Source organism: Saimiri boliviensis, chromosome 7 (assembly GCF_048565385.1).
Source record: "Saimiri boliviensis isolate mSaiBol1 chromosome 7, mSaiBol1.pri, whole genome shotgun sequence".
In the NCBI taxonomy this organism is placed as follows: domain Eukaryota; kingdom Metazoa; phylum Chordata; class Mammalia; order Primates; family Cebidae; genus Saimiri; species Saimiri boliviensis.
The window spans coordinates 38,982,914-39,005,859 of NC_133455.1; the positions used below are offsets into that span (position 1 = coordinate 38,982,914).

At 42.8% G+C, this 22,946-nt stretch overlaps 1 protein-coding gene across 8 annotated transcripts in view; it reads right to left on the reverse strand.

The window, feature by feature from the left end:
- Window positions 1-2,300: 2,300 nt before the first annotated feature.
- Window positions 2,301-22,946, reverse strand: part of CRADD (CARD and death domain containing adaptor protein) — a 189,560-nt gene continuing 168,914 nt past the window's right edge. For 3 of the 8 annotated variants that reach the window (XR_012518369.1, XR_012518374.1, XR_012518373.1), the window contains 2 exons: window positions 19,777-19,972; window positions 17,245-17,319 (listed from right to left, as the gene is read on the reverse strand). Coding sequence is in view for 1 of the 8 variants with exons in the window: in XM_003929574.4 (XP_003929623.1) it covers window positions 17,018-17,319 (302 nt within the window). In the remaining 7 variants the exon portion in view is untranslated. Of the gene's footprint in view, window positions 7,954-10,067; window positions 10,175-16,820; window positions 17,320-19,776; window positions 19,973-22,946 lie in introns of those variants that run through there. The other 5 variants (XR_012518370.1, XR_012518371.1, XM_003929574.4 and 2 more) reach the window with 4 other exon arrangements.

Sequence of the window (22,946 nt, forward strand, 5' to 3'; positions counted from 1 at the left end):
ATCAAATACTTCTGTAACATTAATTCTGTGCCTAACACTCTCCTAATCACTCAACAAATACTCTCTCGTTGTCTACTTATAATGGTGTTATGAGGGTGGTTCTGCCAGTGCCTGGTGACAGCTTCCCCCATACATGCACAAAAATTCCTCCACACATTTCAAAGGCCACATAGTAGAGGCCTGGGGGGATTTGGTATCACCTCTGACTGGGAAGTACTGCTAAACCAAAGCTAAAGACTTGTTAGATGCCCCACTGGAAAAGCACACAAGCTATGTTGGAGTATATCTGAAGTAGCATGAAGGGAAGATAAAAGTCAAGTTCAATTACCAGGTGGCTTAGTGGGGAAGGCACCACAGTAAACAAATGAGAACTGAAACGAGAAGATAGCAAAGACATGAGAAGTCCTGGCAAGCGTGGGGACAGTCTGCAGAGGCCTGGGGCTATAGACAGAGCTTTCCTGGCTTGGGTCTGCTGTTATAGGGCAAGACCAGTTCCTTCCTGCTTGTCTTACAGGTGCCATCTGGCATCTGACAATGACCAGAGACAATGCCCACTGCCTGCCGAGGAACAGGCAATACAACTCCTGCTTGAATGTAAATGCAGTATGATACCAAGCCAGGGGATATTTTGCAAGGATACAAGCCATATGATGAAAAATGTAACCAATTTATTAATCGTTAAAGAAGATAAAGAAGGTTCCAGAAAACCATGGGTCTCTCTCCATGTGTCCCATAATATGCTGTTAACAGTGAGCATGAATTGTGGGAGGAGGGGAATAAATCAATGTTTTTTGCATACCACCCGAGATACTGTTCATATCCTTTTAAAAGTCTTGGTTATTACTGACTCCTTTGATCCACTAGTTTTCCCGCTTGAGTGTTCTCTACCTTGATGTGTCTGTAGGACAAATATTTCCAAAGATGCAAATAGGTAGTGTCATGGAAGAGAGGTTTTCCAGTGTCAAATAAGTTTGCAAAACACGTTTCTGATGTGGAGAGTCACAGTACACACTGGCACTTTAAAAGTGTTGAGATTTCTTCTGTTCCCTTGGTAGTCTAAAGGGTGAAATCCAAACTCCTGGCCTGTTTATAAAATTAACTGACTTGCCCCACCTTACTTAAAAGATATAATTTTCGAGAGAGATCCAAGATGGCTGATCACTAGCAGCTCAGGATTGTAGCTCCCAGTGAAAACACAAAGAACGAGAGGACGCCACACCTTCACATGAATTCTTGTTGCTCACGCACCAGGAGATTCCCAGCGGAGGAGCCTCACGGGTCGCCAGCGCGACTCTTGTGACCGGCGAGGCGGTTTTGCCGGCGCCTCGGAGCGTGGGTTCTTGGTGCAGAGTCAGAAAAGCACCAGCAATCTTAACGCCGCTGATTTAGTTGGTGCAGTGGGTTGCTCAGATTTCGGCACTGAGAATCAATAAGTCGGACGTCCACTCAGAAAACCAATTACAAAGATGGTAAATACAAAGACCACAGATGGATAAATTTATAACGAAGGGAAGAAAACAGCCAAAAAAGGCCGAGAATACCCAAGATCAGAACGCCTCTCCCTCAACGGGGGATCACAGTTCCTCATCAGCAACGGAACAAGGCCTGATGGAGAACGAGTGTGTTCCAATTACAGAAGCAGGCTTCAAAATGTGGATAATGAGAAACTTCTGTGAATTAAAAGAACTTGTTTTAAACCAATCCAAAGAAACTAAGAACTTTGAAAAAAGATTTGACAAAATGTTAAAAAGAATACACAATTTAGAGAGGAATATAAGTGAATTGATGGAGCTGAAAAACACAATACGAGAACTTTGTGAAGTATGCACAAGTTTTAACAGCCGAATTGATCAAGCAGAAGAAAGGATATCAGAGGTCGAAGACCAACTCAATGAAATAAAACAAGAAGACAAGATTAGAGAAAAAAGGATAAAAAGGAACGAGCAAAGTCTCCAAGAAATATGGGACTATGTGAAAAGACCTAATCTACGCTTGATAGGTGTACCTGAAAATGAGGAAGAGAATGAATCCAAGCTGGAAAATACGCTTCAGGACATTATTCAGGAAAATTTTCCCAACCTAGTAAGGCAGGATAATATTCAACTCCAGGTAATACAGAGAACACCACAGAGATATTCCTCAAGAAGAGCAACTCCAAGGCACATAATCGTCAGATTCACCAGGGTTGAAATGAAGGAGAAAATACTAAGGGCAGCCAGAGAGAAAGGTCAGGTTACCCACAAAGGGAAGCCTATCAGACTCACAGCAGATCTCTCAGCAGAAACCCTACAAGCCAGAAGAGAGTGGGGACCAATATTCAACATCCTTAAAGAAAAGAACTTTCAACCCAGAATTTCACATCCAGCCAAACTAAGCTTCACAAGTGAAGGAAAAATAAAGTTTTTTGTGAATAAGCAAGCACTCAGAGATTTCATCACCACCAGGCCTGCTTTACAAGAGATTCTGAAAGAACCACTACACATAGAAAGGAACAAACAGTATCAGCCTTTCTAAAAAAATACCAAAAAGAGCATCAATATAATAAAGAATTTACATCAACTAATGGGCAAAATAGCCAGCTAATATTAACTGGCAGTATTAAACTCACATATATTATTATTGATTCTAAATTTAAATTGACTAAATCCCCCATCCAAAGACAGACAGGCAATTTGAATAAAAAACTAAAACCGATCAGTATGCTGCATCCAGACCCATCTCACATTCAAGGATACACAAAGATTTAAAACAAGAGATGGAGAAGGATTTACCAACCAAACAGAGAGCTAAAATATATAAATAAAAAGCAGAAATTAAAATTAAGCAACAAAGATCAAAAGAAGCAAAGAAGGACATTATATAATGATAAAAGGATCAATGCAACAACAAGAAGAGCTAAAGATCCTAAATATATACACATCCAATACAGGAATACGTAGATCAGTACCACGTCATATCAACTTAGAAGTTTAAACGAAATGTTCATTGGCTCCTTGTTTGTTATTCTCTTCCCTCATTTTCTTTCATATCTCCATTATTAAGGACAATTATAGGCATACCCATATTTAGATTGCATTCTAGCCCGGGCAATAAAGCAATACCCCCATTCTCTCTCCCTCTTCCTCTTTCTTCCTCTTCTTTATTCTTTTTCTTATAAAAAAAAAAAAAAAAAAAAAAAGATGTAATTTTCACAGGAGGCAGACTCACAACAACTGCTCCTCCTAGGCATCTCATCTTCACTTCCCAGCCCTCTCTCATCTTCCCCCACCCCCTAGCACACATTCCCCAAGCTTTCCACTGACTCCACACTCCTGGGGAGCACCCCCTCAAGATTCATCTATAACTCCTATTCTCTACAGCAAGCTCCCTCTCTACTGTGAAACTATCTGTACAAGACGGTGTCATGTCATTTTGATGACTTCAGTGTTGCCTTGGAATGATCACTGGGGAGCATGATATAGGTAAGCATCTTTGCCTATTTTCAACTTCTCATGGGAGTCTATTATTGCCCCATGGGCCTTGAAGAAAAAAATACTGCTGGAGACATTACCTGGTGGATGTGCTGATGGCCTAGCTTTGTTCCTTTGTAAGACTACTTGGATTCTCTATGTCTCTAAGAATTAACAACCACTGGACAATCACTGAACGTATGTATTCACATTTTCTGTCTTTAATTAATTTGATGTTCTTCAAATTAAATGAAATACAGTTATGTGCCACATTACAATGTTTCAGTCAACAAGGGACCACTCCCTGCTCACTCAGCTCCATCTCAGACTCAGCTTCCAGAGGAACATGGCTTGTGCACTGTGGTGAGCAGTGGTCAGGTTCTGAATATAGTTTCTTTTCTTTCTTTTTTTGAAGACACGGTGATATGGTTTGGCTGTGTCGCCACCCAAATCTCACCTTGAACTGTAATAATCTCCACATGTCAAGGGCAGGGCCAGGTGGAGATCCTTGAATCCTGGGGGTGGCTCCCCCATACTGTTCCTGTGGTAGCGAGTAAGTCTCTTGAGTTTTGATGGTTGTATAAATGGGAGTTTCCCTGCACAAGCTTGCTTGCTTGCCTGCCACCATGTAAAAGAGCTTTTGTTTCTCCTGTGCCTTCCACCATGCCTTTGTGAGACCTCCTCAGCCATGTGAAACTATGAGTCCATTAAACCTCTTTCCTTTATAAATTCCCAGTTTCAGGTACCACATATACAACGGTGGCCCCATCAGATTGTAGTGGAGCTGAAAAATTCTTATCTACTAGTGATGTCGTAGCCATTGTAACATAGTGGCACAGCACATTGCCTTTTCTAGGTTTGAATATGTCTGGATACACAAATACTTACCATTGTGTTACCATTGCCTACAGTATTCAGCCCAGTAACATGCTGCCCAGGTTAAAGCCATAGGCTACACCATGTAAGTTTGTAGAAGTACACTCTGTGATGTTTGCACAATGATCACCTGATATATTTCTTGGAATGTATTCTTGGTATCCCTGCTGTTAAGTGACCCATGACTGTACCCAATACAACAGATTATATATTACAACTGTGTAATGTTGGAGGTGTTCAAAGTCAAAGGTAAGCATGGGCTCCCAGAAATGGAATCTGACCTTTTACCTGCATGAATATTAAAGGTTTGTTTTTATTTTTAATATATTCTCTACTTTCTTTCTCCATTCCGATGGACTGCCCCTCCCCCCAACAAACCCAATAAACCTGCCTTTTCCATGGTCCTTTCTGTGTCTGTTAATAGTGATTCCATCCTTCAATCGCTCAGGACAAAAGCCTTAGTGTTTCATAATCAAATTCCCTTGTAACGTCACATCCAAATCATTTGGTTCTGCCTTGAAAATATATTCAGGGCCAGGCATGGTGGCTCAGGCCTATCATTTCAGCACTTTGGGAGGCCAAGGCAAGAGGACTGTTTGAGCCCAGGAACTCAAGACCAGCCTGGGCAAAAATTAGGTGGGCATGCTTGTGCATGCCTATATTTCCAGCTATTTGGGCAGCTGAGGCAGGAGGATCGTTTGAGCCCAGGAGGTTGAGGAGGCAGTGGGCCATGACTGCAACACTGCACTCAGCCTGGGCAGCAGAGTGAGACCCTGTCTAGTAGCCTCTTCTTATGCTGCTAATAAGGACCTACCTGAGACCGGGTAATTTACAAAGGGAAGAGGTTTAATGAACTCACAGTTCCACACAGCTGGGGAGGCCTCACAAAGGCATGGTGGAAGGCACAGGAGAAACAAAGGCTCTCTTACATGGTGGCAGGCAAGCAAGCTTGTGCAGGGGAACTCCCATGTATACAACCATCAGATCTCAATGGACTTACTCACTACCACGAGAACAGCATGGGGAAACCACCCCCAGGATTCAAGGATCTCCACCTGGCCCTGCCCTTGACACGTGGAGATTATTACAGTTTAACGTGAGATTTGGGTGGTGATACCACCAAACCATATCACCCTGTCTTCAAAAAAAGAAAGAAAAGAAACTATATTCAGAACCTGACCACTGCTCACCACCTCAGTGCACAAGCCATGTTTCCCTGGAAGCTGGGTCTGAGATGGAGCTGAGTGGGCAGGGAGTTTATTAGGGGGTACTCTTGGGATCAATGCCTGTGGAAAAGGAGAATTTGGGCTGTGAGGCAGTCACAAGGAAGAAGGCCTGAGTGGACTCCTTGAGGAGCTCTGAACTGGGATGGCCCTTAGGAGTTGTTCTGAGTCGAGGTACAGGGCCAAGCCCCTGTAGCCGTCACTGACAAGCCTCCAGGAAGGGGAAGTGCCACTGGGAAAGACAGCTGTCTTTAGCAGAGGCAATTCTGGAAGAGGTGACAGCCAAAGGTCATCAGCTGGGGCTTCCCAGCTGCTGGAGGAATAAATATTTAATTCTCAAAGGAGACCTAAGCAGCATCTACCACACTTCACCATGGCCATCTTGATCAGAGCCCCCATCTTCTCAAGAGCAGTGCAACAGCTCCTCACTGATCTGCCTGCTTCAATCCTCTTACCACACAAGCTAGGGTTGACCCTTTGAAAATATGTGCTTTCCCATCTCTGCTCAAAGCCATCATGTCAGTAGCTTCCTGCCTCAACCTGAGTAACATTCAAAGTCATCACAGTTGTCTGTACGGCTAGGGCCTCTGCACCCTCAGCTCTCAGGCCTCAGCCACGACTCTTCCCCTCTTTACAACTGTACTCTAGACGCTCTGAGCTCCTTGCCATTCCCTGAAAATGCCTGGCAAGTTCTGCTAAAAGATAAATTTATGTATATTAAAATTTCATGAGCTTATTTGAGCTTTGAATGATTCATGAATCGGGCAGCACCAGACCGCAGCGGCACTCCAAGGGAAGGAGAGGAGGGGCCTTTTACAAGGTTCACGGAAGCCAGACAAAAAATTTTTGACTGGTTAAAGCAGAAAATCCCTAGTGAGAGGTGAGTTGGCAGTTTCTGATTGGTGAAGTCTCTAGTTATAAGTTAGCTGGCAGTTTCTGATTGGTTACATTTGTTTCATTTGACTGTTGACATTGAGTTGGTGTTCCATTTGCTTTGGTAGGAACCCAAGGTGCTGATGATGGCTCAGCTAAATGGCCTCCTGATTAATTATGTTAACAGCTCCCATGTCAGGGCATTCCCATTTTACTGGATCCTCTGCCCCAAACGCTCTTTCAGGCCTCAGCATGGCTCTTTCCCTCAGGTTTTCACTCCTGTCACCTTCTTGTGGGGGTCTTCTCTGGCCAACCTTTTGGAAACGGTACTGCTCCTTCCCCTGGCTCTCCCTGCCCTTTGCTGCATTCTCTTTCTCCATAGCAAGGGGCTCAAGGGGAGAAATTATGGACTGTCACATTGACTGCTATATCCCACCACATATATCCATGCCTGGCATGTGTCAGGTGCTCAAAAAACGCATGTTGAATGAATTTCTGTAAGCTACAGAAAAAGGTTCCATGATTGGCCCAGACTGAAAATTGGTCCATGGTTCTGTAGGAAAGTAAGAGGAAGGAGCTATGTTTCCTTTCCTGCTGTTTAGCTTTGGTCAGACAGGCCATTTGTTTTTCTTTACTCAAATTAAATAAGGACTTAGCTTAAATGTCCTTTACAGAGCAAGCAAACAGTTAAGACGTTAGAATTTTGATATTATCTCAGACCTAAACCTTATAAAAACCTTTTTTTTTTTTCAACGTTGCTTTGGCCTCTTAAAAGCTGAAGAATTTTGACACTGTTAAACTTTCTCTAAGGCTTTTGCTCCCTAAAAGGAGGGATGGTTGGGAAATCCCCTACTGGCTCATGTCTGTAATCCCAGTACTATGGGAGGCCAAGGCAGTAGGATGGCTTGAGCCAAGGAGCTCAAGATCAGCCCGGGCAACTCAAGGAGACCCCGTCTCTACAAAAAGAAAAAAAAATTAGCTGGTTGTGGTAGTGCACACCTGTAGTTCTGTAGTCTCAGCTACTTGGGAGGCTGAGGTAGATCACTTGAGCCCAGGAGGCTGAGGTTTCAGTGAGCTGTGATTACACCATTGCACTCCAGATGAGGAGACAGAGCAAGACTCTGTCTCTTAAATAAAAAAAGAGAGAGAAATCTCCCACCCTTTTGTGTTTCAAAAGAAACAGCCATCCCCACAAAGGACAAACCAGCCCTGGAATATTCTGTGATAAGATCCACCTTCATCCTTCCCAGTGGCTCCCATGTAGGACTCTTTCCTTTTCTTTGAGTTATTCTTCATTAATAAATGTTCTCCCTATTGCCACAGCATGAATAAAGTCATATCCTTAATGATGCAGTACATTTTGCCTTTCACAGTTTGACACCAAGACTTGGATATGATTGGATCTCACCTTCCAGTTCCCAGTTATTCCACACAGGTAATGAGGCCTTAGGTCATCTCTAAGTTGTTCAGTGGGACAGAGCAGAAAACTAATGATTCCTCTCCTCCCCATCATAAGGATCGTGGCCAACACCCTATAACAAAAGACGGGTTAACCAGAAAAAAAAAAATAACGACTGTATTTGATCATAGTTTTTCTTTTAACAACTTAAAACAATTTCATTTTAAAAATGAAAGCACTTACATTGACTGTAAAAATATAAATACAGCAAACAGGTAATCGGGTATGTAAAATACTCATTTGCACACATAATCAGGCATTTATGGAAGCATATGCCCAATTGTGGATGTCAAGACAGCTTTCATTTGCACTTTATTGCTTCAAACAATGAACAGCCTATTTGATCATACTTTTACATGACAGGGGAGCCTTCAGAATGAAGACCCAGAGATACAGGAGAAGCTATCTGATTTTATGCTTAGGTTTGGCGAAGCAGGGAAATGTGATTGGACAAAAAAAGGGTATGACCTAATGGAAACAGACTGCGTGGAAAAACCTCGCAAGGCCTGGCTGTTCAGATTCTTCTGGGCCTCTCTGTGCAGCATTCCTTCCTCCCAGGTATGGGGTGGGAGCCCTCTGGGATGAAGGTCTTAGTTTCTTTATGGCCAACTCTTATACAGAAGGATGGTGGAAGGTTAGAATAATATTTTTTGGTTTTATGGCTGGCTTTGGGAAAAAGGAGTTCTAGTTTCTAGGACCCATCTTGGGGAAGAGGGATTACAGTTTCTATGGCTTATCTCAGGGGAGAATGAGGGGTAAGAGACAGGGGGACAGAAGAAAGTCAGACAAAGACTTCCCTTCTGAGGCTGCTTCTCAGTCTCAATGGCAATGATGTTCATTTTCAACAAAAGGGAGGACTGACAATGTTGAACTTAACCTAAGTCTTATACTCTTAAAAAGTTTAGATGTTGCCTGTAATCCCAGCATTTCGGGAGGCCAACGTGGGTGGATCACGAGGTCAGGAGTTCAAGATCAGGCTGGCCAATATGGTGAAACTCCATTTCTACTAATACAAAAATTAGCCAGGCATGATGGCACATGCCTGTAGTCCCAGCTACGCAGGAGGCTGAGGCAGAAGAATTGCTAGAACCCAGGAGACAGAGGTTGCAGTGAGCCAACATCGTGCTACTGCACTCCAGCCTGGCAGCAGAGCAAGACTCAAAAAAAAAAAAAAAAAAAAAAAAGTAACAATGTTAAGAAATCATCTGCCCTTTTGAGTTGTAGGAACTGGCTAATTGCCAAGGGCCATGCAGCCTTTACATATTCTGAAGTAAGACCCACCTCCGTCCTTCATGCTCCCGTAAGACTCTGTCTCGATAAAACCCAGGCTCGTTCCTTTTCTTTAAGGTATTTCTTATTAATGAACGTCCTCCTACTGCAACAGCCTGAGTAAAAATCATAACCTAATTTACCGGTGGATTTTGTCTTTCATACTTTAATGAGGAGGGGACTCGTGTTGAGAGGGTTTATTTATAGCCTTAAAGTGTCTGTTGGAAAATCAGCAGCTGACTATAGTGAGTGACAAAAGAACTCTTGACAATAGATAAGAGACAGCCAAAGGGTCTGCTCCCTCAGCAGAAAGCCAGCATGAAGCTCAGTTTCAGAGCAGGGAATAATTATTACTTCCAGAGGCTGACAGAAACTTGATTCAAGCAGATGGCTGGACAAAAATATATTGTTGGAAGTAATTTCCCAGCACAAAAAGTAAATGTCACTCTATATAATTTCCCCATGAAATCAACTATCTCCAATGTGCTAGCCACAAAAGACTCAGTCCTTCCCTGTCTAGGGGCTCTGGTTGTAAAGAGATGGAGTAGAGGTAGAAGTTCCTGGAAGATGGTGACTGTCATCCATCACATGTCTACAGCCTCTTCCTTCCCCTCTTGCCATGTGATCTCTGTACAGGGCAGCTCCCCTTTGCTTTCCATTATGAGTAGAAGAAGCCCAAGGCTTTCACCAGATGCCCAATCTTTTAGTCAGCAGAATCGTGAGCCAAATAAACCCTTTGTCTTTATAAATTACCCAGCCTCAGGTACTCCTGTGTAGCAACACTAAATGGACCAAGATAAACCACTACGTACTATTTATATTCAAAGAAATATTCCCTAGACAGATACCTTTATTCTTGTCCAGGGCACATACCAGGAGCACCAAATTCATCAGCAGTCTATAACTGGGCTTACTTACAGCGTTTGCAGGCATTTGCTGTCCTTGGATTAGCAATGAGCTGATGAGTCATGCTGAAGACCTTGATACTGGCCAAGTCCTCACAAAATTGATTCATCTTCTAGAAGCTGACAAGTAGGAGGTTATATGTCACCAAAAGAAAGACTAGTAACTATTTGATCACATCCAACCCATTTTATATTTCCAAATATTCTCCATTAAGAACGTAATTTGGCATCAAAAACTGGCCTGCTTGGAGATAGAATATGAAAATGAAATGGAAACATACAAGTAGTGCCAAGATGTTGGGTTTGTTTTTTATTTTTAAGTGCTCAAACCTGGATTTCATAGTCTATGCTTTGAATTAAAAATAGCTATCAGAATTACTGCCATATATTTTGCATAAGTTTAATAGACAAGGCTTAATTGGCTCACTGAACTGTGTCTTTATGAGACTTTAATTTTCCTGTAAGAACCGTAAATGCCAACAAGATAGACGTCCTTGTTCTTCTAAGCTCTGTTTATAGTTCCAAGAAGTAAACAGGCAGTTATTACATTTAAAACATTCCCTGTATGCCAGCAACATCTAATTTTAATCTGTGGGAGTTTTAGAGGAAAAGGAATAGATGTCATAGAAAAGAACCCCAAAATATGTCTAATACTTAAAACTTGAAGCCTGATCTTGATTCCACTGTGGATTAATAAACCACGTTTCTCAACATCACTATCATCTTGATGCATAAGATATTCACCACTTAGTTTGTCAACAAGAGTCTCTTAGTTTCTAAATTGCTCTGAGATTGGATTTTGGAGGCATATTTATCTTGCATACCCATGGCAAGGAGTACCATTTTACTGGATGTAAAATAAATTAAATGGAATTCTGCTGCCCATATACATTAATGCCTCCCAAAGAGACCAACGTGCTAGCTTGGGCAGGACTTACGAAAGCTCAGTTGAAGTATTACCTCCTCTGTGGCCAATTTAATTGCTCCATCTGTGCTGGCCATAGTTGCTGGGGGTTACAGCTGCCTCCCCCATAGGCTGAGATCCTGCAGGGCAGAGACTCTGTCTTATTCATCTTTGAATCTCTGGTAACTTGCATAGTGTTTTGTAATCAGAAAGAATTTGCTCAATGACTGTAGGTATTCCTTTCATGATAGCCAACTGTTAGATCAGAATCCACCCCAACTCTGAGTATGCTCTGAAGTGTGCCACCATTCATAGCCCCTTATCTTTAAAGTCCTGATAAAGATACTAAGGGACTATGCAGTCTCTGTTTCTACAACACAAACATCTGCAGGAGGTGATTCTACCCTCACACTCTCAGAGCTCTGGATGAGTGAAGATTAGAAAAACCCTAGTAGCCAAAAGAATTCAACTCAATGGTTCAACAAAACACCTCCTCTACCAGGCACTGTTCTAAGCATGTTACATCTTTCATCTCATGGAATCCTCACTGTGAGCATGGGTGGGTACTGTTATTGTCTGTATGTCACATGTGGGGAAACTGGCACCCAAAGGTGGAGTAACTTGGCCAAGTGATAGAGGCTTACTATTTCCCATACCTCTCGCTTCCTAAGAAGCCAGGCAAATGAATCGTTTCTCTTCTGCATTCCCATAGACTAGATACTCAGGCACAGGCTTGATGGCATCGTGTTGTAATTGGAACTTTACATCTGTCTCATTAGTCAAACAGTGAGTTCCTGGAGATTATTGGTAATCTATTCTCTTCCCCGCTTAGCAGTGACTGGTGTGTACTAGCCTCTGCTTGAGTGTTTGCTGAATAACTGAAAGAGGGGAGGCTCTGTCCAAAGATACCACACCTGGAGAGCTCCCCAGAGAAAGGGATGAAGACAGACTCATCCTATTGCCTCAGGGCTGTGAGAGAGAGAGAGAGAGAGAGAGAGAGAGAGAGAGAAAGAGAGAGAGAGAGAGAGAGAGTGTGTGTGTGTGTGTGTCTGTGTGTGTATCTAACAGCAGCTTTCAACAGCAGGCCACCAAAGCCTAATGGAACTAACTGGCATTTAAACCACAAACCTTATGTTTTGCTAGAGCAAAAGTAGTTATAAAAAAATTGTTTTAAGACACAGTTTTGTTCTGTTGCCCAGACTGGAGTGCAGTGGCATGATCTCGGCTCACTGCAACTTCCACTTCCTGGGTTCAAGCAACTCTCTGGCCTCGGCCTCCTGAGTAGCTGAAATTACAGGTGCTGGCCATCCAACCTGGTTAATTTTTGTATTTTTAGTAGAGATGGGATTTCACAATGTTTCCCAGGCAGAGCTCAAGTGATCCACCTGCCTCATCCTCCCAAAGTGCTGGGATTATATGGGTGACCTACCACACCTGGCCCTAAAATATTTTTTAAAGCTTTTACAAAGTATTAAAAAGTCAAAAGTTTTTCAAAGTATGTTATTAATACTTAAGCCTGGCAATTCCACTTCTAGGAGATTATGCTAAGCATCATCATGCTTATATGTGTAGAGGCCACAAACACAAACATGCGTGGGGCTGAGCAGATGGAAGGAGCTGGGTAAAGGACGTGCATTCCGTGGGGTGGGGGATGGGAAGGACAGTGGCATGCTGGAAAAAGCTTGCCTGTTACTGTGATTTGAGGACAGGGATCCAGAGTAGGCAAAGGTTGTTTTTCAATAGGACCGAGAAATCTCAATTTAAAAATATTGGCTGTGGTGGACTGCAAAGAATGGATCCAAATGATTCCCCTCCTCTCTCCATGCGTTTTGGTAGAGCTCTCCCGCCTGGACTCTGAGCTGGCACATGAATGGCTTTGGCAGAGATGTCAGCAAAAGGGACGCAAACAGAGGAAAGGTGTTTGCACATGCGGGCTTGCCTTCTGGCTGCCCGGGGAACCCCCGCCACTACTACCAAGTAAAGATGACAGGGTAACTGGACAGATCAAAGGCATGTGACCTAGCCACATGTGACCCGTTGCCCCAGGAAATAGCCTGTGACTTCCCAGAAACATGAGTGAGGCCACCCTAGGGCATCCTGCCTGAGCCAACCCACCATCTGACCACAGATGCGCAAGAGAGCCCCCAGCAGAGATCAGCTGAGCTGGCCCAGAGCGGAAGAGCAAGCCCAGCCAGTTCACAGAATTATGGGCTCAATGTTAAGCCATACATTTGTTGTTTTAAACCATTATATCTTGGGGGTGGTTTGCTATATAAAAAAGCTAATTGAGAACAAAACTAAAATACGTTTGGCACTAAACAAGGCAGGGATCTAGTTCATTGTAACCTCTGATGAATGTAAAGATTTGATCACAAACACTCCCTTCCTTGCATCACTGTTCATAATAATGAAAAAGCAAAACCGACCTAAAGATCCATGCAGAGAAGCGGTTAAGACGTGATGGCACATCCACATCCTGGAAAGGTATCCCGCCACTGAAAATGAGGGCACAGAAGAGCGGCAAAGCATAGATTTTGTCAACCCTTGTCAAGTGTGCCATCAAATTTTGATCAACAGGTAAAATTTCATTGCCCTTCTGGAACACGTACTCTTGTGGAAATGGAACACAACACTGATTGGATCATCAGGCGGTGTAGAGGCCATCTTGCTGGTAAGGAAGACATAAAATCTCAGAGTAAAGCCCAGACTGTGCTTAACTTTGCTTTTTGAGGATATTAGAATGCACAGAGGGGAGCTGTAAACAGCTCTATTCAAACAGTGTAATGTGATTCCAAATGGGGATGGAGCAAAAAGTGGGACAAGGGTTTTGAGAGTGAAAGACATCGCTATACTTAGTAGCTCAGTGTCTTTTAATCACTTCAAACATGCCACCAAAAATTATAGGACTTGAAAGTGTGTTGTGAACACAGAGGATTTTAGAAATCATTGGCATAAAGAAATAATGACATGGAAAGACAGTTTTATGTTATATAAAAGAGGCCAATTGTAAAGGAGCAGGAACGACATAATCCCATTGTTATAAAATTAAAAACTTAGTTAATTTTAAGCCACGAATATAAAGACCATTTGGAGTACGCCATTGAGGAATATTAAAAAGATGCATCATTTTAATTACACATTTTAGTCTTTCTATATAGTCCTCCCATTGACAAAAAAAAAAAATAAGTCAAGTGCATTATCAGTTGGAGAATACAACACCTTTTATAATGCAATGCAGAGAAAATCCTCTTCTTTTTATAAAAAGAATATGCAGGCATACGAAACTAATTGGAGGACCGAGATAAAAACTGGTATGCACAGTGCTTAGATGGGAGTAGGGATAATTTTTATTTTTCTTCATCTTATTTTTTTTTCAAACTGCCATAATAAACATGTACTTTATGTTGAGAAAATGTAATAAAAGTTACAGTTTTAAAAACATTAGGGGCCACACTCATATATGCATATGAACACACACACACACACACACACACACACACTCTAACCCAACCCAATGCAAGACTATATATTAATATATATACTTTCTGTCAGTGCCTGCAAATGCTCTTGCCACCTCAATGCACTCATTCAGAGTTTTCTGGGGGGGGGGGTGGAGTCTCTGGAATTGTAGAATCTTCTCCCATGCAAAAACACAGAAAATCCCTGCAGGCACATCACCTCCCCAGTTCTCTTAGGAGGCAGGCAGCTGCTGCGTAGCATTATTCTTCATGGCCAGAGGGAGAACCAAGATAGGGATTCAGCTGCTCTGTTCTACTTGCAAGTCTTCTGCAAGCACGTCAGCAGGCCCAGGGAGGTGCTGCTGCCATTTGGTGGTGAAAACACTCTGCTTATTAAGGGCAACAAGTCAGAGCTCTCTAAGGGCCCCCTCGGCCCTGTCTGTCTGGTCCATCATGGGCGTGTTCTTCACTAATTGTCTCTCACTGCTGACAGAGCCCACACGTGTCTTTACGTGTGACAGATTCCTTGCGAACGGCGAATGGCGGAGAGATGACCCAGCTAATCATCAGACCCGCTTCTAAAATGCCATCCAGTCAGATGCAGCAGAGCCCAGCTCTACTCACTCATCCATGAATGTGACTCTGAGCTGTGAGAACAAAAGCCAAAGGAACTCTCCATTAGGAAACAAAGGCGGAAGACAGCAATGTAACAAGTCCCAGGTTCAAAATGACAAGTGATTCACTGAAGATGCCACAGCAGTACAGTCTATCACTGGGCGCAGGGATATAGCCAAAAGAATGAGAAGTTTACAAGATAATGAATTATTGGCTGGGCTACAAAATGGAAAATTCAAGCTGCTAAGGCCAGTGGACTATCCTTTTGAACTGAATTCAGTGAAAGAATAAACTGTGGCATAGCAGCTCTTTTTTAGTAATGGGAACATGGTTACAAGATGCCTGAGAGGATGTTATCCACACACTACTGTCATCTTTTGAAGCACTCACTTCATGCTCAACTCTACCATTCTAAAAACTTATTCTTGGAATGGAGAGAAGTAAAAAGCATGGGTTTTTTTTTTTTTTTTCCTCCTTTTTGAAAAATCCTGAGTTATGTTAGAAGTAGGAAACAGATTCTGTAATTATTAAGGAGAGGTAACAGATTGGCCCCATTGTAAAGTTTATAAAATCCAACCCCATTTTAAAGCCTAGTAAGAAGCGTGGCAACAGTAGCTCCTCCCCGTGCCCTCAGCTTTCGGCCACTCTTCAGCACTGCCTGTGGTCTAACTAGACCTTCAGCCACAGCGGTGGCAAATTAACAGCGGCCATTTCCTGAAAGCTGACAATGAGCCGCATCTGGATGTGCTCTCGGCGGACATGATTGCTTTAATCATCACAAAGACCTCAGAGGTGAGTACAATCATTTCTCCACCCTACCATCGAGGAAACTGAGGCGTAGAGAGGGTAAGTAACTTGTCCGAGGCCATACAGCTAGAAGGCGGGGACCAGGATTCGAGCTGCTTCAATGAGCATGCAAGAGAGAAGGGGAGATGCCCCGTGGAGCAGTTGGAAAGGGCTCAAGAGCCGGTGCCCAAGCTCATTCACCCTGGGCCAGCCGCTGAATCTCTCTACAGAAGGAGGTGAGGCACCTTGCCCACTGCCTCACAGGATTGCTGAGAAGTCCAAATGAGATCAAATACAGGAAAAACCTTGAAAATAGTAAAGCATTCTCAAAGCACCCTGTGCTATTGATAAAAGGACAGAAGACTAAATCACACTCCTCAGAAGCACAACACTTCAATCATTCTGGCTTCAATGGAAAGACCACACCCCCTCTCGTCCCCTGACTTAATGCTTTCAATAAACAGCACAGGATTTTCTTGCGCAATCTTTTAAAGATGAAGGGCTCAGGTATGCATGCTGGTACTTGAACTGGTCTTTGCAGGGAGCTTTAGTGTCTTACAATATTTAATGCAGACATCCTGCCTGCGCTATGTATCCTGACTTGGGAAAGTAACCATTTCACTCTTACTGCTAATTCTGTTCCAAAAACAACAAAAAAAAGACTATTGTAATTTCATACCCTTAATCTATGCAACACAGGAATGAGAAGGAAAAAAAAAAAAAAACCAACACAGTACTTTCTCATGAACAAGACACATTATATATAGTGATTCACATTTTATTATTGTATCATTATGAACAGTGAAGTCCATAGTTCAGTCCTCAGACAACATAAAAGTAAATGTTTTACATATACTTTTGTAACACCTCCCTGTAATGTGATGACATGATATCTATATTTTTTGAACCACTGTGATTTACTGGTCTATTAAAAAGCCATTACACATTTAAAAACGGAACAATTCCAACAATGCAATCTTCAAGCAATTAAAAACAAAAAAATGTTGAGCCAATGTGGGAGATCTGCTGAGTAATCCGGCCTTTGAAGTCATGTCTAGTGAAAACCCTGTTTTCTCCTTCCATCTGAGGGTTATTAAGAATAAAAAAAACCCAAACCCAAAACCACCTGCTCTGAGTGAAAGTCAGGATTCAGCCCACATGACTCGAGGACACACTCCCCAGCGACTGGTGGAGGCGCCATCACTCCAGCATGTGCAGGAGGAGAGAGGGGTCTGCCTCCACCGCCCGCAGCCCGTTGTGCAGGCTCTGGAAGGTGGCCTCCTTCCCGAAGCGCTGCCGCCAGCGGACAAAGGCCTCCACCACCTGCGACTGCACGTTGTGGGGGTGGTTGGCCTTGCAGCGGTAGATATCCGTCTGGGACAGCCCCAGAGACAGCACCACGGGCTCCCACTCGGGCCCCAGCCTCTGGGCCAGCCGGTTAATCTGCCGGTCTGATGGGGAGCTGTTGAGGAGATGTGAGGGAATCACAGGCATCCGGTCACCTGAGGAGGAAAAAGACAACCCGGGTGAAATGAGCAAAGCAACAAACATCATTTGGGGGCAGAAGCGAGAAACAGGAGAAGAAAGCATGCTTCCAAATGGCAGAGTCAATTGGCTCTCGTCTTCGCTGCTCTGTACAATGCAATGATTCAGGGCGTATCTATGAGAACATTTATTACAGAAACTTTTTTTTTTTTTTTGAGACGGAGTCTCACTCTGTCATCCAGGCTGGAGAGCAATGGTACAATATTGGCTTAGGACAACCTCTGCCTCCTGGGTTCAAGTGATTCTCTTGCTTCAGCCTCCCAAGTGGCTAGGATTACAGGCATCTGCCATCACACCTAGCTAATTTTTGTATTTTTAGCAGAGATGAAGTTACATCATGTTGGCCAGGCTGGTCTCGAACTCCTGACCTCAGGTGATCCACCCGCCTCGGTGTCCCAAAGTCCTGGGATTACAGGCATGAGCCACCACACCTGGCCTATTACAAAAACTTTGAAAGCAAGAAAATAAAAATAACTAGAATCCCACCAGAAAACTCACTGATAATAACCGGTCTATTTCCTTTGATATATAAAACACACATGTAGGGTCTATTTCCTTTGATATATAAAACACACACCTTGTACATGCTGCTTTGTAACAGACTTTTTTTCACTTCTGTCTCTTTTACTCAAGGCCAGGCAAGGCATTCTGGGGAATTCAAGAATGGCGCACAGACCCCAGCTCCCTCTGGCACTGTCTGTGGCCTTAGTGATGGGGCCTGTTCCAAGTCTGGGAATGCCCCTCCCTATAGGAAAGGCAGGTGCTAGAGGACAAAGGCTAAATCAAACAGCTACCCTTCCCAATGAGCTTGAACTTGAAATACTACCGAGAAAAGGTGTAGCTACTAACAGAAGCAGGAGCCAAGAGGCCTGCTGAGCGCAAAATAAACCTAAGAGGCCATGGGGTAGCGGGAAGGGAAGAGAGGGGTGTTTGTTCCTAACAGAGGCCACAAGAGTTACTGTTCGGGAAGAGTCCAGAAAAGGAATAGGAAGTATGTGCTGAGACCAGGCAAGAAGGAAATCTGACCTTACACTTGCTGAACTAGATTCCTATTTGCCCGAGGCCAGTCTGCTAAGAAGCATGATGTTGAGTGAATGTTTATAAATGTGCCCAGCAAAACCAGTGACCAGTGCCTTTGATTACACAGAAGGAGTTCCTAACCTTGTTAGGGAAGGAAGGCCTTCTAGGGGCAGGAGGCTAAAGCTAAGCCCTGAACACTAGAAGGAGCTGGGTGATGAAGGAGGAAGAGGGCGTGGTGTATCTCTAGAAGAGAGAATTGCACGTGCAAAGGCCCAGAGGCAGGAGAACCCCAATGGAGAAAGGGAAAGGCACTCGCAACAGCCAAGTGCAGAGATTGAGAGGGACTCCAAACATCCAAAATCATGTGCCAGTTCAGATATTCATTGGACAGCACAGTACACTATACTCCTGTCCATCAGCATCACAGGGATTCAGGTCAGTCTACTTCATGCTCACCAGTCCACTGTTCCGTTTTGATTTATGATTCAATAAGAAGGCAAAGGCACCCTATTATAAGAGCTGATGTTTTCCACGGCCCATGCCCTTTGGCCTCTGGGTAGTGGCCAACACCTTAGGGATGAGTTGCAAAAATATTGTCAAGGGCTCTTTCCGGTGTTTGTCAACACTACAATTTAAGAAACAAGGAGGAGGCTGAGGCAGGAGAATTGCCTGAGCCCAGGAGGCAGAGGTTGCAGTGAGCCAAGATCGCGCCATTGCACTCCAGCCTGGGTAATAAGAGCGAAACTCCGTCTCAAAAAAAAAAAAAAAAAAAAAGAAACAAGGACTAAGAAGCAATGAGAATACTGATGACACTACTGATCAATATTTAAGATTAACAGCAATGATTTTACAGCTTGTGCAAAAACATGGGCTCATTAAAAAAAAAAATCAAGCAACACAAAATAGCGCAAAGAAGAGAAGAAATCATCTAATATCCCGCCATTGTGTTTACAGTTGGTGACCGTCATTCTGGATATCTCTTTATGCACATATATTGGTAGAAGGCTAGATAGAGGGTAAGGCTTCATTTAAAATGATAACATACGAGCTTTTTTTCTAGTAAGAGCTATTTAATTTTGTTTGAACGTAACAGAATAAAAAGCAAAAGAGAAACAGAATGACATTCTGACCAGCAGCTACAAATTACATACTTGAAAACACACACATACACACAATTTAATGCACAGAAAAAAGTTATGAAAGTTTAACTGCATGTTTTCACAGTAATAATCTATAATCACATTTCCTCTCCATTTCTGCACACTTGATTTGTTGCTTATACAATGTTTATTTTGTCAGATGCCTAACAGTTCTATGTTTCTTTAATAATCATCCATGCCCCCTTGCCCCACTGTTCAGTCCTAAGGCAGCGTCATAATGGTTTGAATGCTCACCATTCTGCTGTTGCCGCTGTTACTGTTTTTCATCTGTGGCTTTTCTACTCCTGAGTCTGTTCTTCTGATTTAAGTCATTTCGGTCAATTTCATCATAGGGTGGTTTTTTGTTTTTTTTTTTTTTTTTCAAGAAATGGTCATGGTTGCAACAGTCCCTGACTTCTCTCAGGTCAAGGCGGCCTGCTCATTGCCTTCACTGCAATAATAATATTCAGACAATAATTTTATATTATTTTTTATCTTTTTAATATTCTTTTTAATAGTATAATATAAAATTATATTCCTAATTTTAAATTATATTATTTAAATAATTTTATTTCCCTTTAAAGTTTGTAGACCTTGCTCATATTTTATGGTACGGGTTGCTGGTGTAGAGAATTCTGATACCAACTTAATTATCCAGTATTTTGTGTGACTTGGTTTTACTGTCTAAGGTCGAAATACTGAACCTTTAGACCAGGGTATATCTTATTCATTCTACATCTGAACTTCCAGATATGTGGCATAACCTTCTAACTAAAGATTCAGTTCTCTCTTCTTTTTGGGAAAATCTTCCTGGGTCACATGGTTGCATTCTTTCCTTGCTCCATATGCTGGACGGCTGTGCTGCTTCTCCGTGGCTGTCATATTCTCCTTATCGCTTTAATCCCCTCCTTGGGATTATCTCACTCTGATTTTCAGCTATGTCTATCGTGTGTGTGTGTGTGTGTGTGTGTGTGAGAGAGAGAGAGAGAGAGAGAGAGAGAGAAAGAGAGAGAGAGAGAGAGAGAGAGACAGACTGAGTGAGCGTGTGTTTTCTGGTTTTTAATGTTGTATGGTGTTTTTGTTCTCGATTTCTTTTCTTGGCTCTATCTTTTAAAAATTCCATTCTACTTCACACTCATTAGGAGAGCTACTATGAAAAAAAAAAAAACAAAGACTAAAACAAAAACAGGAAGTCCCAAATGTGGGCAAGGGTGTGGAGAAGATGGAACTTTCGTGCACTATTGGTGGGAATGTACAGCGGTGCAGGTGCTGTGGAAAACAGTATGGCATTTCCTCAAAAATTTAAAGATAGAATTAGCATATGATCCAGCGATTCCACTTCTGCATACAGACTCAAAAGAAGTGAATGCAGGAACTCAAAGAGAAATGTGTATACCTATGTTCACAGCAGCATTATTCACAATAGCCAAAAGGTGGAAGCAAACTAAGTGTCCATCACTGGATGAATGGATATGCAAAATGTGGTACAAACATACAGCGTTATATTATTCAGCCTTAAAAAGGATGGAACTTCCGACACATGTTCCAACATGGATGAATCTTGAAGACATTATGCTAAGTAAAATAAGCCCGTCACAAAAGGACAAATACTTTCTGATTCTATTCCTCTGAGGTACTTGGAGTCTTCAATCCAGATACAGAAAACAGAATGCTGGTTGCCAGGGTGTGGGGGAGGGAGAAATAGGAAATTATTGTTTAATGGGTGCAGAGTTTCAGTTTTGCAAGGTGAAGACTTTTAAAGATTGGTTATAAAACAATGTGAAGGTACTTAGCACTACTGAACTATACATTTAAAAACGGTTATGATGGCAAATTTTATGTTACGTATATTTTACAATTACAAATAAAAATTAAAAGCAATCCCATTGTTGTTTTATCATAACTACATCTTGAGTTTTTGCTTCTACTGAATTGATGCTGAGTCTTTCTATAGCATAAAATACTTGTGAGGTTGAGTTTTCTAGGACTGGGTCTTTTTATAGACCAGACTGGTTGTATGTTTATTTTTGCAAGCTGTGTTCCTTTCTTTCCTTTTCTTTATTTAAAAAATATATATATATATACTTAACAGAGACAGGGTCTCACTATGTGGTCCAGGCTGGTCTCAAACTCATGGCCTCAAGTGATCCTCGTGCCTCAGCCTCCCAAAGTTTTGGGATTACAGGTATGGAACCGCTGTGCCTGGCCAACAAGCTGTGTTCCTCTCTTGCATTCCTCTGCTGCAGCATTTCACAGAACAGTCATGACCCTCATTGCCATGTGGCTCATAGTTATGAGCATCTGTGTCCAAAACTGCTCTTTGTTCTCCTAGAACAAGCTGATGTATCTTTTGACACTCTCCTCACTTTACAGGGAACCAGTTGTTGTTCTACCTCTGAGCTACAGTTTTAGGTTGGCTGCTGCTTTCTATGAACTTTTCTGCCATGGCGGAGAGGTAGGAGTCATGAAGCCTGACCTTGGGGGCTCTCTGCTCTGTCCTCTTTTGGAGGGGAGTTAAATGTCTCAGACCAGGGCCTACTCTGCCTAACTAGGGCAGACTCACTCCTATGGTCTCTCTCCTATAACTCAGCACAGAGACTAGGAGATGGCTTCCCCTGGGTGCCTTTCTGACTCTGCAAGAGTTTTTTTGTTTTTGACATTTACAAAGTCTACCACTCGCCTCCTCAACCAGCTGCTTTCCATATTGATCTGTATTAGGAGAAACCCTCAGGAACTGGTCCTCTCACCTTCCTTTCCCAGCACTGCCTCTTGGGGGCCACGGCGGGGTGTTCCCTTCCTTGCCTTCCACTTTTCAAAGTGGCTGAAATAAAGTTATAATTGTTTTGTCTGCTTGTTTGCTGCAGGTTCATATGGGGCAGGGTTTGATTCTGCCTCTAACTGCATTTTGATTCTGTTGTCTGGGTGTTGGGAAGGAAGTGTCTTTGTTTCTGCTATACTCTGTCATCCTTTCTCACTCTTGGCCAACATGAATGCAACATACGCTTCGAGCCAATTCTTGGGAAGTAAGGACAGAGTTTGCTCTGATTCTTCCACAATTTCAGGGTCACTTAGCCCTTGGAAATAGGGCTACATAACTGGGAGATGGCCAGCAGCCTGAGGACACAGGCCGGAGCAAAGATAATTGGCACATAAGCACCACCCCACCAAGCAGATCAAGCCCTTTCAAATGGACATCTTTGCACGTAGAAAGAGGCAATCGCAGCTGCTTGTGCTGTCTGACCTCTATCAGGGAAAGTGTCCTCACGAGGCCTGTTCAGTTCATGAATTTTGCTGAACACAAGGTTACTTAAAAATGAGACTCCCAAGGCTTTGGTATCACCTCTCAAGGATATCTTATATAAAATCAGGTCAAGTCATAAATTAATCCACTGTGACCATCTGGCTACTATTTCTCAAAGCTAGCA